Raw genomic sequence first — 15,393 nt, 5'->3', positions numbered from 1 at the left:
CTTTTTTCTGACTTCACTCTAAGCAGCCAAACCCAAACCAGAAAATTTAGATCGACTATAAAACTGTGTACAAGGAAAAGTCCTCCTCTGAAAGGCACCACATTGCATACTAAGAATTGAACAATTCTTAAAAATGAAAAATTTACTTTTCTAAATCTGATTTCCAGACACTAAAGTAATCAGTATTTTCTGTGAGGGTCCTTGGCCTTGGAAGATCTGTGGGTTTGGCCTTTTTCAGTGGCAGTTTGGTTTTTGTTTGTTATCTGAGGACCCAGTGGCACAGCACAGAGCCCATGACATAATTAGCATTCAGAAAATATTTTATTAAATGGTTAATTCAGGATAGATGAGGGTAAATATCCAGTAGGATTTTAATTTTGTTTTACTGTGACTTTTAACAATTAAACATATACCTGGCTGCTCTGGTATCTCAAATGGTAAAGAATCTGCTTGCAATGCAGGAGTGAGTGATAGTTGCTAAGTCGTGTGTGACTCTTTGGGACCCCATGTACTATAGTCCATCAGGCTCCTCTGTCCCTGGGATTCTCCAGGCAAGAACACTGGAGTGGGTTGCCATTTCCTTCTCCAAGAGACTCAGGTACAGTCCCTGGGTCAGGAAGGTTCTCTGGAGAAAGGAATGGCTACCCACTCCAGCATTCTTGCCTGGAGAATTCCAAGGACAGAGGAGCCTGGCAGGCTACAGTCCGTGGGGTCCCAAAGAGTCACACTCAACTAAATGACTAACAAGCTATAACTGTGCATTCATTTGACATTTCCCTGCCAGGTAACCATGTCAAAGACCCAGAGATGCCCTTTTTCTAGTGTCCACCGCTGCCCTGCCTCAAGACTGGGAAACGTGATTAGCTCAGTGAGTTGAGTGCTGTTTCTAACGACAACTACTACTTCTTTCTTAGACAGCGCAAGGACGAGCTGGAGCAGAGAATGTCTGCCCTCCAGGAGAGCCGGAGAGAGCTAATGGTCCAGTTAGAAGGTCTCATGAAACTACTAAAGGTAAGATGTTTCACATAGCTATTTCCTAGACCTACGACTATGGCATTTGTAAAAAAAAATAATAATAATTAATAAATAAAATACATTTTAAAATTTGCACCTAATGTGCAATGGTTTTTCCAATTACTATATATGTGATTTCCTCCCCCAAAAAGTGGTTTCAAACTGAGTTTTAGTATCTTTTCTTAGACACATCAAATGACAAGATCATTTGTAGGGTTCATTCTTATCTATTTCATGGAAGCAGACTACTGACGACCTTCATGGCATAAGTTATTTCCAGTTGGCTCATTTCCAGTTCCTTTTGTCCTTGGAAGTAATATTACTAAAACTGAATTTATTCAAAAATATTTCACATTTCATAGCTTTCAGCAGTTCTGACTAAACTGAACTGAAGCTCATATCTAATTCAGAAAATGAAGATACAGACATTAAAATAATTTTGGTGATTATAGTTTTATTAAGAGGAGTAACTTTTTTCATTTCAGTAAATGTTATCAAATCTGTGTGGCTTTCGCAGCAAGTCACATAATTCCTATGGGTTTCAAATGCAAAGCGTAAATGGGAATATCTCCTTCACTTTTCTACAAGTGGAGCATGTAATAAGATGGTCTGCAGAGTGTTATAATAATAATTCTCATTGGGAACTGGCATTCTTTCTTTCATAAATCTTAGTCCCTTCGTCAGTGTGCACAAAGTTGCATTTCAACTCAAAAGTAGACTCGTATGGCCACATGTCCCTGATGGCTCCCGTGGACATTTCAGTGCTCTGTGGCCATCCTGCCTGATATAAACAAGCATGAACCAGTGACATGCCAAAGGCAGGAACTAAAGCTTATGTTGGAGTAACACAGACAAAGTCTCTGGGACAGCTCACTTGCAAGACAAGATGTCCTATCTTTCAGTCTATGGCTCCCCTATATCCCTGACACCCCATCATTTATTGTTTCTGTATTTCTTTCTTTCTTTCTTTTTCTTTCTTTCTTCCCTTTCCTTTCCCTTCTTTTCCTTCCCTTTCTCTTTCTTACTTTTCTTTCTCCCTCCCTTCATTTCTTTTATGTATTTATTTTTTAATTTCAAAACTTAAATAACAGTTAACAGATATTTGTTGAAACCTACTGTCTCCCAGGCACTGATGAAAATGTAACACTTTTTTTTCTTTTCTTTTCTTTATTCTTTATTCCTGTAGTCGACTTTTCCTGCCATCAGTATCGGAAATGCTTTATCTTTACTGAACAAAATTTACTTTTCATTGTATCAGACATATAAAGTATAAAATTCAGTTTTTGTTGTACTATCTGTCCTCTGTCCATGGAATTCTCCAGGCAAGAATACTGGGGTGGGTTGCCATTCCCTTCTCCAGGGGATCTTCCTGAACCAGGGATCAAGCCTGGGTCTCCTGTAGTGCAGGCAGATTCTTTACCATCTGAGCCACCAGGGAAGCCCATGTTAAGACAGGACCAGATAATTAATAACCTCTTGCTGTTTCTGCCCTATTATCTCATGTGATGATCCAGACACGCTTTTTCTGGTTTTTTTCCCCCAAATATACCAAATAAAGTGGACCTGTCCCATCTTTCCCGTCACCGAATGACAGGGAACTGAAAACAGCCCTCTGGTTCTACGTCTATGCTTCTGTCGCTTTAGCAATGGGAGAGGAGTCTGTTTACCACCAGCCATCTTGGCATCACTGTAGCCTGAGTGTAGTCTATTCTATCAGGATGTACCGGTTGCAGGATAAGGAGAGAAATCATGTTGAAAGATGATTAGACTCGTGGAGGAAAGAGACAGGTCCATAGTTTCAAATACCTAAATAGACTTGGAACTCTAAGTACCCAAGGTAGAAGAGGCTTGATTTCCCCCACCTTTATTCCTTCACACTGTGTACATGCTCTTATTGGAACCCTGGGTAACCTAACCATTATTGATTCAATCTTTCTGTAGGAAGAAGAATTGAAGCAGGGAGTAAGTTATGTGCCCTACTGCAGGTCTTAACTAACAGTGGAGGGGCCTGCCGTCCTGCCGTTTTTCTCATTGCTTTTGCCTCTAATGTATGTTCATGCTTCAGTTTGGAAAGAGAAAAAAAAAATTATACTAATTTGCTTCCTTTTCAATGTAGTGCTTGAATTGAGACACATAAAATTTAGCATTTTTTATAACTACCATCAACATCAAAAGAAGAGCTATTACATCTTTTAGAACAGGGAACATATTTAATTTGTTGGAAACTCTTTAGAGCTCCAGGGTCTAAGTTTCAAAGCAGTCTCATGCTTTTTCTGGGTCGTTAATCAGACCCTTCTCTTAATAGAAAGGCACTCACCACAATTACTAATGGTCCATTAGATGGAACCCACTGAGGTTCTACCTCAGTTAGCACTCAGAAGCTAACCTTGACATCTGCTCATCCTGTGAATGTTCAGTTCAGTTTCCATTTTACTGAAAAGGTGTGGAACTTCTTTTTGTAAAAATCAGCCAATTACATCTCCTCTCATTGCCTAATTACTAAGCCCTGTTCCCCACTGCTCACCATTAAGTGCTCAGTCTAATAAGAGAAAGACTGAACTCTAACTGTTCACTTCTCAGACTAGAATATACCTACCATTGGTTGACAATCATCTCCAAAGAATAGATAACTTTCAGCCTTTATCTTATCACCAAGCACCTTTCTGCTCTAGGAGTTCACAAGGGGTTACATACATCTTCCCTGGAAATATGAACCCTGTGGCTCTCTAACTGTAGCTGAACTGAAGCCCTCTGTCTGACCACGTGGCCTGGTGCAGAAGCCAGCAGAGGGAGCAACGTGCTCAAAATACAATAAGAATAAAACAAATAAACAAAATAAAAGCAGCTTTCATTCCCAGTGCATGTACCGAGCTGTGTATGACAATATATCCCACCTGCCGGTCTTATCCAAAAGTTTGACATTATTTCCATGCATCCATGACAACCACAGCCTGTCTGATTTCAACGTACCCTTTCATTCTTCTGTATTCTCTTTCCTATTATTCATTGTGCGTGTTTGTGTGTAACAAAGAATGTTTGCAAAATGCTGGACACATTTTTAACCTTCATTCCCATGGTCTGTAAAAAAAAAAAAAGGAAAGTGTAAAACGAATCTGTAATGTCAGACAATAAAGACAATGTATTACATTATTTGTATTTTGTGAACAAAGTTACTTCACTAAACTGAAGTCAAATTTTAATGAGAGACAGCCCCCCTGGGTAAAGGACACACATTTGCTGCCTGTATAATTGCCCATAAATTCATACCTGGGGTGTTGCTATTGTACATACGAAACACTTAGATCATGGTAAAGAAAAATGCCATCTCATGGTCCTTTCCTGCAAACAGCCTCTCTTCCTTCCTGTCTCTTACTCAGCATGTGCATAGAAAATAGAAAGAAAGCTCAACTATAACCTTACTCCTCCTAGTGGAGGCAGAGGGTAACACCCTGCAGTCAGTCAGCCTGGCTTTAGCCATTGTCCTTTGGGGACCCTCTCTCTTCCATTTCCAAGGCAACGCATTCTTGAAAGGCTCAGTGGACCAGGACGTTCATAAACAGATGGATGCATAGAGCCAAACCATGGCAGCGTCCATCACTGCGTTACTGCCTGCTTCCCCTCCAGCTCCTCCCCCGCTGAGCCCTCAACAGCTGCAGCATCACTGAATGTCAGCCAGCAGTGGTTATCGCTGCCTAGGTTAAAGACCACTACTGGCAATACCCAGACATGTCAACAATGCATTGTCTAGGTCGGAGGAGTCTTTGCAGTCTTACTCATGTCTTTGCTTATATTCAAGTCTCTTTTCCAAAAGGACCCAAGGCAGCTTACAACTAACTAAAGACATAAACAATGACTTCATAAAATAGAAATAGAAAAATCAAACACTAAAGAAAATGCAAATACGCTTATCTTAAGGGACAGGGGTGTTACTCTGAGCTTTCTAGCAATGAGGCAAAAAAGGGAAAACATAATTGGTAGTTTTATCAGAACAGAAATGTCAGTCCTCAAGGGGCCAAAGTTTCTGTTGGCATAAAATATGAAAAGGAAATTTCACTCAGAGCTTTACCAGAGGAGGAGTGAATAATAAAGCAGACACATGCAGTAGTAGATTTCATGTGGCTGATTCTTATACTGACCTTCAGTCAGAACTAAAGACAGAACCCCATATGTCCCAATCCTGCAGAGGCAGTTCTACAAGGAAATAAACAAATACCATCTGAATTTATAGACTTCTCATAGTATAACATGATCTAAGGAGAGAATTTAGAAGTTTTAGTCTGGCGTCTGCTTCTAAATTCTGTTTTTATTTATGAGCCTTTCCCCTCTGGGGACAGTCTCTTTGTAAAATCAGATTTAAGACACCACACACAACAAATTGTGCTTGATTTAATAACCTCTACTTGCTTTATCATAAGTCTGTGTGGTTCAATGTATTTTATTATACTGGTATATATAATTCCTACTTATACTGTTTCTTGTTCGAGGTAATGCATGAATTTATTCCCCTTGAGGAGAGAACATGAATTTTTTTAAAAAAGAAATAGTGCCTGTAATATAATATGATGATGATTATGGTCTCATAAGCAATAAATTTTTTTACAAACTTGAGTCGAAATTATCCTACCCTCTTTCTTCTTTGTGTATTTTTAAGATTTATTGAAGGAACCATAAAAAGAACACTCATAAAAAGTTTAATAATGAAGGCGGCTGGGATATAATAGCAGTGATGGTATGTTCCCAAGTTTCTAGTATCTTTCCAGTGCCAAAGACCATGACCTGGTCTAAAATCAAGTATCCTGACTTTGAGTTCAGAAAGTAGGATCTCAATAATAATTTTCTTAGAAAGATTACTGGAGTTAGCCCTGAGTTATGGTGGTCTAAGTTCCTTACTCACAGCTCTAAGATCTTGAGTAAGTCAATGAACTTCCTAGCAATTTATCTCAAACATACTGATAATACATGGGTCTCAGGGTTGTTGTAAAGATTCAAAAAGATAATGGATGTAAAAGCACTTTGTAAAATGCTCTGTGCATATCAGATATAAGGATAAATGTATGTATGTATGTGTACACATATACATCAGAATATATAAGCTTTTCTAATTTGACCCACATTTTACACACACACACACACATACACACACATATACTCTTTCTCACATTAGCTAGTGTCTCAGTCAGGGGAAGAAAGTCACACACCATTCCCAGTTCCATCTCCTGCTGTATTCTATTCTCTGTTTACAACTGAATGGCCCAATTCCCTGGGGAAATCATGGTCACTTAGGTTCCTGCCTCTTCCAAACATATTGTGAAATATGCACAGGTCAGAAATAATAGATTTTACCAGCTTAGGTTCACCTTCCATCATTTCCCCTGCTTGTCCTCTCTGGTGGGTAGCCTATGGAGTAGGGAAGTGATCACGAATGAATAGGGATGGGGATGATTCACATCAGAAATAATTGACTGTAATATTAGGACTGAAATCTGTGTTCAAAAACAGACCTCCCCAGCCTCTCTCTCTCTCTCTCTCTCTCTCTCCTCTCCTCTCCTCTTCTCTCTGTTTCTCTCCTCTTTCTCTTTCTATCTCTCACATTTCTTTTAAATTAGGGATTGTTAACTAATTCTCGAAAAGTAAAAATTGCTTCTCTGTTTAAAAAACCTTACAAAATGATCCTCTAGTTCAGGATAAAGGCTAAGCCCCTTTAATGACGCTGGAGGCCCCCACACCTGGCTCCAGCTCTTTCCGGCTTCATCTGTTCCACTCCTCACAGCAAGCCTGGTGTATCAACCCCACTGGCTACCCCAGCATGTCTGCAGTACCCCTCAGACTCCCCAGGCCTTTCCCTGGTACTCCAAGCCCTGGAATGCTCCTCTGTCTCCCACAGTGCTTCCTCTTTTCTGCCTGGAAATCTCTGCTGTAAGACGCAAGGCATATGGTGTTTCCTGTCTGACCAATCAGAATTAGGCACCTCATCTGCATCCCCACATGAAGCCCTGTGATGATAATCAGGGTGGTTTGGAAGAAAGGATGAGAAAAGGGTTGGATGTCACTAAACAGGCAGCCACATAAAATCAGGCAGGCCTGACTGTGCTGCTTTCTCCACCAAACTTGAGAGGCTGACTTTCGGGGAGTGGGTGACCTGGGTTGGGGAGAGTCCATAGTACCACCTCCCCTTGTCTCTTGACCATCTGCTTGGCCATTCCTCTAGATGGTGCTGGTTCCACAAAGTGACACTGGGCACTTCCCCTGAAGCCTCATTCCTTTCTGGGACAGAGTGGAAACCCAAATCCTTCCTGGAAAAAAATCAGAAAATTTATGGATCTTGTCACACTTTTTAAAAATTGATACAACAGCAGGTTGAGTGGATTCTCAGAGAACGGAGGGTAGAAATGAATTTTTCATTTATTCTCTGGGAAGAGAGCTATTTTAAATTTGCCAAGTATGATGAATTGTTTCCTTTGTCCATAAATCAACTCTCTCCTCAGGAATTTGAAATCTATATATTGATCTGCATGGACCATTGTCCCTTAAGTCTTTGCTCCATTAATCACTGAGTAATTTCCAAGAAAGGATGTTCACAGAGATTATTCACTCTAACTCTTCTAAAGTTGTTACCCAACGGCCATGCCTCATGACCAGGCCAGAGGCCACAGTTCGCTACAGGATACACCTGTGAAAATGAAACTGTACCATATTCACTCTTCTACCCCAAAGCTAAGAGATAACTGCCTTCCCTAGTAGTCCAACAAGAACAGTAGTCAGGAAGGCCTGAGATGGTGTTCCCAGCAGTAAGTCTGAAAGTGAAAGTGTTAGTCACTCTTTGTGATACCATGGACTGTAGCCTGCCAGGCTCCATCCATGGAATTCTCCAGGCAAGAATACTGGAGTGGGTTGCCATTCCCTTCTTCAGGGGATCTTCGTGACCCAAGGATCAAACCCAGGTCTCCTGCATTGCAGGCAGATGCTTTACCATCTGAGCCACCAGCAAAGCCCCTGGTGTCTACTGTCATCGAGTGCTGACAGAGGGAGGTGGGCCCTGATAACCCAGGGAGCCAGGATTCTACCCCCAGGTCTGGGTAAAGGCTGGTCATGACTGGGGAAAAGATGCAGCTGAATCTTTACTTCAGCACCGAATCATCCACCTAATTTCTTCACACAATCAGACTGCTTGTAATTGCACCAATTAGAAATTCATTTAGGAGATAGTAGCTGTTAGTCATTCACACATGGGTGTAATTTAGACTCAGTCAATTGTTTTTCCCTTAACATATAACCACAATCTGTTATTTTTCTCTTAACACAAGTCTACTCATGGGAGTTTTGAAGACAGGAAAGAGGCAGAAAGGGGTAGGGAAAGTTGGCTTTGGAGACATGGTGTTAAGCAGGGAGAGCGGAGGCCAGTGTGGTACCCAAAGGTGGCATGGTGCCCTGTGGTACCCTGTGGCAGCAGCCCCAGGAACATCATATGGTACAGAATCCAGTGGCACAGGTGTGAGCAGGGCTGGCATGCACTACAGCCCCAGTAACATCAGATACTGAAACACAGGCCCACAGCCCCATATCCAAAATCACTGGGTCCAGAGATGCTCCAGAACTCAGAATCTGGTTTTAGAAACTCAATACAGTTCAGATACCACATAAGTAGCCTCATAGCAGTTAGGAAACAACACATGTAGCCCATTGGATTTCACATTTGCAGATAAGAGACGGGGGGCCTGTATTTCTGAACTGATTGATAAACAGCCCAAAGGCTCTTCTGCCACTCTGGCACTCACACTGCTCTCCATGAGCAGTAACTAGAAGGTTCTACTGCATAGCCCAGCAGAAAGCCGTAGACCACTGCTCCAACACACTCTCCAGTGCATCCTTGTCCTGCATCTTCTGAGCCTTTGGGTAGCTCACCCTTTCAACATTAGTGACAGTATGTTTCGAAACAGCAATGGAACCATGTGAAGGTTGGTCCCAGTGCCCACAATCCTGAGAAGTAGCTGTGGTGATGTAGGAAAACCCTGGCCTTGTGGGCTAAAGGCTGGGGGGTCCATTTCATCTCTGTCCTTCACTAGCTCGGAGACCTTGGGTGATTATGACCTCTGAGTCTTGCTAACCTGAAAAATGGGAGTACTCATACCTCAAGTGGTTGTTGAGAGGATTAAGTGAAATAGATGGGATTAAGGTGCTTTCTAGACCATCAATTGCTATTGAGACATAAGCTACTATCATGCCTAGCACTTATTAGTGAGAGAATAAAGCAAACTAAGGCATGCCGATATGCTCTAGAGACTATAAATTGCATACAAGAGTGGAGTTTTATTATTATTATGAACCTCCTATCACGGAAGAGGATGTGGCTTCCAGGGTAGAGAAGGTAACCCACCCTGTGTAGCCAAGAGAAGTCTTCTTCCTTCAACCCCCCTGTCCAGCTTCTCATGGCCAGTCCCTCCTGCCATCTGCATCTGGGTCCTTGGTAAAGAAAACAGATGAGAAGGGGCAAGGAGCCCTGCCAAGGGCCCTGTCTTGGAAAGGATACACAGGAGGGTTGCCAGGGAGAGGCGCCTGACCTCAGGGGAACTGATCAACACCTGTCTCCTTTAGGGACCCTCCACCAGCCATAGGCCATCCAGGCCATCTACAACCCAGGGCAGGCAGAGCACCTGGGCTCAGGCCCCAGCCCAGACCCTCTAGCCCCATTTCCTGGACAATTCTTTTCACCTCTCTGAACCTTGTGGTCCATGACGGCACGTTTAGCATAATGGGGCCTACTTCAGTAGGTCATGGAGAGACACCAGTGGGAATGTATGTGAAAACCTTTTGTACATGGCGAAGCATGACTCAAAAGTGAAGTCACCACCTATTGGTGTGAGATGCAGGGAGGTGTCCAGGTAGCTCATCAGCAGAGGAGTCACCATAATGACCTTGAGCTGCACAAGTTCGCTAGGGTAAACCAGGTCCATCCCGGAGAAGGCTGGGGCAAGGGGCTGCAAAGCATCACCAGCAGGCAAACTTCACTTCTCTGGGCCTCACGGGCCACTCCAAGGTACTGTTGTGAGTGAAAGAGTGGAATCCTCAGCGCCTCAAGCATCACATGAGTTATTTTCTGTTTTGCTTCATTTTAATTCTGGATTTTTCTCAAGTTATAGATTTGACTTTTATGTGTGATGCTGGAGCCCTGGAAAGCTAACAGCATGGCATTTTACAGGATTGATGTTGTGTGTTTTAACTGCAAGCAGCTGAACCCACAGCAAAGACCTAAATGGAATACTCCAGAGCACTGCTCTGGTGGTGCATGTCTGGGGTTTGAATGGGGTGATGATGAATCTCTGGAGCTTGCTGTGAAAGAGTCCTCACTCTCCCTGGCCAGCCCCAGCGGGCTGGAATGCAATTTATGTGAACATCTAATCTGTTGTATATGCACTTCTTACATTTTCATGTTTGTGCTGACTTGACTGCCTTTGTAAACTAATTATTAAAACAGAAAATGATTCCAAGAGACCTCACTGCAGAGCCGAACCTATGAAATTCAAGGTGTGACAAGTCTCAGAATGATTTCCTGCTGAGGGTTGGAGTGAGGAGATGAATGACTTTTAAGTTGTTTTCTCCTTTTTCTTCACTCATTTTTAAATCCCACTGTTCTTACTGCTAGAATATTGCTTTTTCATAGGTGAAGAGAAAGACAATTCCTATAGGAAGCATTACCCCCAAACTGGAAACCAAGATTTCTATGTTTCTCATCCTCATTTGAATCCCTGAATCAGAGCAATTCAACAGTCAACTTTTCCTGTAAAGTAGGGACTAAACAATTTACACCTCATTTGAGTCTTAATTTGAGATTTAATACACACAATATGGCATGACATGATAAGCACTATAAATTATTCTCTGCAGATGATGGCAGGACAGACTGGTTGAAAATTTAGGAAGAGCAATATACCACATCCATCCTAAATAGTCTCCGAGTTTAAATTTTTTCCTAATGTCTTTTTATTCTGTATAGATCTTCTTTCAAGGAGAAAATAAACACCTTGAAATTATCACTGCTTAACAGTAGTTTCATTACGTGGGCAAACATCTCATCTATGACGTAGAACAGTGAACGTGGTACTAATAATCTCCGCTTTCGGTTTGTAACCCAAACTCCAGACTATGTCCGGTCAGGTCCTAAACAGTCTGCGCCTGCAATTCAAGTTGAGCATTGCCATCTCCATGACGTAGAACTTCAGCTCGCTTTGGGATTCCATTGTCACGGTTTTTAACATTTAACAGAGGCACTGGGAAGGGCATTTGGCATCTTCTTGGGGAAAACAAATTAATGGCTTGCCTTGTCTCTCCAGACCCAGGGGGCAGGCTCCCCCCGCTCCTCCCCTAGCCACACCATCAGCAGGCCCATCCCCATGCCGGTGCGGTCCGCGTCCGCCTGCTCCACCCCGACCCCCACGCCTCAGGACTCACTCACGGGGGTAGGGGGAGACGTACAGGAGGCGTTTGCACAAAGTAAGTGGCATTTCTATTATTATCAGTATTACTTTGCTGTGTTCTGCTTTATGTGACCAAAAACAAAGTCGCCAAGGATTGCGTGTTCTACAGTTATCAGAGCCAATACCAAAGATGTTCTAGACTGTTCCGTGGCTTGTGTCAGAGCCAAGCCTGCAAGACCTTTTAGCACCTCCCTACGCTGATCTGTTCATCCCTTCACCATCTTATCTTCTGGCTTCTCTTGCCCTGCCCTGTTTTTTTTAATGAGCCTTTGCTCCTTAAGGGAAAGGAAAAAAAATCTTTCCAACAGTATCCCTAGGAAATTATATGAATGTAATCCATTTGAAAATCCTGCAAGATATTTCCGGCTTTCTTCTTTTTACATGAAAGGAAACTCAAGATTTGAGAGTAAACAAGCCCATCTCTTTAGCACAGAGGCAATCGAAAAGGATGCTTAGTCACCTTCCAGATGCCTTACAGAGTTGACTCATTGCCTCTGTGTCCTGGGGCTGGGAGGCGAGGCCCCCACAGTTCACAGAGGAGGGCAGAGAGTGATTGGAGATGACAAACAGCATTCTCCCACTGCTGCCTCTTCTAGCCATGTATGTACTGCGAGGCTGTTTCTCTTCCTGCCGAAGTTTATCTGTAAGCCACGTATTTGGAATGTTGAGCCTCTTTTTTAAACGTATTATGGACTTAGCCCTCAATTGGGCTCCTTGCCCTGCTCCCAGGCCAGCACACAAATATCCTTTTAACCCTTGCTGTTGTTATTGTTTAGTTGCTCAGTCACGTCCAACTCTTTTGCGACCCCTTGGACTATAGCACAGTAGACTCCCCTGTCCATGGGATTTCCCAGGCAAGAATACAGGAGTGGGTTGCCATTTCCTTCTCCAGGCCATCTTCCCAACCCAGGGATCAAACATAAGTCTCCTGCACTGGCAGGCAGATTCTTTACCACTGAGCCACCAGAGAAGGCCCTGTTTGAACCCTTAGTGTGATGGAAATCTCATAATAATCTTTCTCAACCATAGAGAAATATGGTCTAAGTTCCGAGTCAGGGTATTTGGCATACATCTTCTGCCCATGTATTGGCAGCAGGAGCAAGAATCGTCACGCCTTTTCCACCCTCTGAGGACATTCGGTGCACAGGGTTCTCATTCCCAAGAGGTACCTGAAATAGTCGGGGGAGTTTGGGGAGCCCTGCTGGGAAGTGGAGGCTGAAATGCTGGAGATCAGAATCTGATGCACTTCAGCCACCAGGTAATGGCTACAGCAGTAGCAGCTGCTGGGAAGGCACAGCTCTGGTGGGGAAACCAGACTTTTCATCTATGAGGGCAATACCTAAGTAGGGTGATCACATATGCCGGTTTACCTGCAACCATCCCTGTTTGTGCCAGGTCACCCAGTCATTTTTTTAAGACTTTTTTTTTTTTTTGATGTGGACCATTTTTAAAACTTTGATCAAATTTGTTACAATATTGCTTCTGTTTCGTTTTGGTTTTTTGGTTGTGAGGCATGTGGGACCTTAGATCCCCAACCAGGGATTGAACTCGCACCCCCTACATTGGAAGGCAAAGTCTTAACCACTGGACCACCAGAGAAGTCCTCATTCTTGTTACCAATACCACCCCTTTCACTTGTAAAATTGTCCCAGTTTGAACAATAAATTGTATGAATCCCCATCAGCTGCCATGTCTTCATACATCAAAGGCCATTGCCCTGAACACAAAGTATTTTTTTTCAGGAAATGAACCAAAGCACTTTTGAAAAGAAGTCTTGGAAGTTTTCTTGCTGTAGAATTTCAATGGGAATGATAAACAGCATAAAAATTGGGGGGAAAGGAGAGTATTGAATTTTTTTTTCCGTTATCATTCTTTCCTAAGGCTCAAGAAGAAATTTAAGGAATGACTTACTAGTAGCAGCAGATTCCATCACGAACACCATGTCCTCTCTCGTGAAAGAGTTGAATTCTGGTGAGTCCCTGGTCCCCTCTTATCTGTCTGCTCACTGCAGAAGGACCCATAACTTCTGTTAGGGATCTGCTCATAGAACACTTAGGTGCCATCTTTTTAGCTGAAAACTCTGCATTCTTAAGATGTTTATTGTCTGAGTGAGAAATGTGAGACCATCTTGAGTTTAATAATTAACACTTTATAGGTAAACTTTTAAGAAAGGCCTCTAGAGATTTCAGCATTATCTTTAAACCTTATTTGTTGTTGTTCGGTCTCTAAGTCTTATCCAACTTTCTGCGACCCCATGGACTGTAGCACGCTGGGCTTCTCTGTCATCCACTATCTCCCAGAGTTTGCTCAAATTCATGTCCATTGAATTGGTGATGCTGTCTAACCATCTCATCCTCTGCCCGCCCCCTTCTCTTTTTGCCTTCAATCTTTCCCAACATCAGGGTCTATTCTTAACTTTATTTATTACCCCCAAAATAGTTAATAACTCAGAATTGTATAAAGAAGAAAATAACATTTACTGTAAGCTAAACTACTCTAGTTTAACTATTCATTTAATGTTTAATATTTAGGTTGATTCCAGTTATTTACAATTAGAAACAACTTTGCTGTTTAAAAGAGATCTTCTCATTGTCAAGTAGAAAAAGATTTTTTAAAGATCTATGTGACATTTTGTTGGGATGTTAGATTTTTTAGTACTGTTTACATTTTGCTGATGAAAAGACTATAAATACATGCTTAATGCAGAAAGTTTGAAAAATGCAGAAAAGAATAAAGAAAAATATTAAAATTGACTTGTAAATCCAGAATCCCATGGGTATGCCTGTGGCTGATTCATGTTGATGTATGGCAGAAACCATCATTATATTATAATTACCCTCCAATTAAAAATAACATTTTTTAAAAATCCAGAATTCCAAGGTAGCCACTGTTAAATATATCATGACCCAATGTGACATGATGCTGAAGTTAGTTTATAAGGTCAAATGTCTTATTTACTAATTTAGGCTCTGTTAATTTGGAATGCGTGGCTATTTGAATGAAGCTAAACTGAAATTTGGGCTTCCTAAGTGGCTCAGTGGTAAAGAATCTGCCCACCAATGCGGGAGACAAGGCTTTGATCCCTAGGAGAAGAAGATGCCCTGGAGAAGGAAATGGCAACCTACTCCAGTATTCTTGCCTGGGACGGAGGAGCCTGGTGGGCTATAGTCTATAGGGTCGCAAAAGAGCTGGACATGACTTAGCCGCTAAACAACAACAAACTTAAATTCACCTTTGCAATACCACCAAAGAAAGATCTTCCCAGAAAATATATAGCATAAAATTGCAGTACTCTTTATCCTAATAATACTACAGAGTTTTAGACAATTTAACAGTGTTAATATACAAATAAATATATTGCTAGTTAGGAATACATTTCATCTATTCATGAAAGCCCTACTAGCAATATGACTGTTTTTCAGGACTGTGGTCATGTAGTTGAGATTACAAAAACTGTAAAAATAAAACTTCACCATTAAAAAAAAAATCTGGACTTAAATTTCTGAAAGTCTCTATAATTAGAGTTAAAATAATGAAATGGTAATCTTAACCTAAAATAATAGCAATATAAATTGCTGCTATTATTTTAGGTTAAGATTACCAGATAGGATAAAAATGACAGTAGTTAATATATATATCATGGTTACTGGCATATACCCAGTGCCCTAGCAAATGATGAAGAAAATGAATACATTCTCATTGGGGATGTTTCAAAGTACTATTAGTTTATACTCTTACAGTACTTTGAAATAATAAGTGAATGTAGTGTTTTAGGTTTGTTTATCTTAAGTTAAAGTAGATTTTCCCTAATAGTTGCTCATGGAAACCCCAAACAAGCCTTTTGGCCAACCCAATAATATTAAGCAAAAGTAACAACAGTTTTAAAGAAGAGGGGGAAAAACAGAAT

At 41.6% G+C, this 15,393-nt stretch overlaps 1 protein-coding gene across 19 annotated transcripts in view; it reads left to right on the top strand.

The window, feature by feature from the left end:
* The window catches only part of DTNA (dystrobrevin alpha), a 461,852-nt gene that overhangs the window by 433,345 nt on the left and 13,114 nt on the right, over positions 1-15,393 (top strand). For 12 of the 19 annotated variants that reach the window (XM_070361688.1, XM_070361687.1, XM_070361682.1 and 9 more), the window contains 4 exons: positions 915-1,011; positions 2,956-2,976; positions 11,343-11,502; positions 13,368-13,457. In XM_070361688.1, coding sequence (XP_070217789.1) covers positions 915-1,011; positions 2,956-2,976; positions 11,343-11,502; positions 13,368-13,457 — 368 coding nt within the window. The remainder of the gene's footprint in view (positions 1-914; positions 1,012-2,955; positions 2,977-11,342; positions 11,503-13,367; positions 13,458-15,393) is intronic. The other 7 variants (XM_070361690.1, XM_070361685.1, XM_070361697.1 and 4 more) reach the window with 1 other exon arrangement.

Source organism: Bos mutus, chromosome 24, assembly GCF_027580195.1.
Source record: "Bos mutus isolate GX-2022 chromosome 24, NWIPB_WYAK_1.1, whole genome shotgun sequence".
NCBI classification, from domain to species: Eukaryota; Metazoa; Chordata; class Mammalia; order Artiodactyla; family Bovidae; genus Bos; species Bos mutus.
This window is presented reverse-complemented; position numbering and strand designations above follow the sequence as displayed.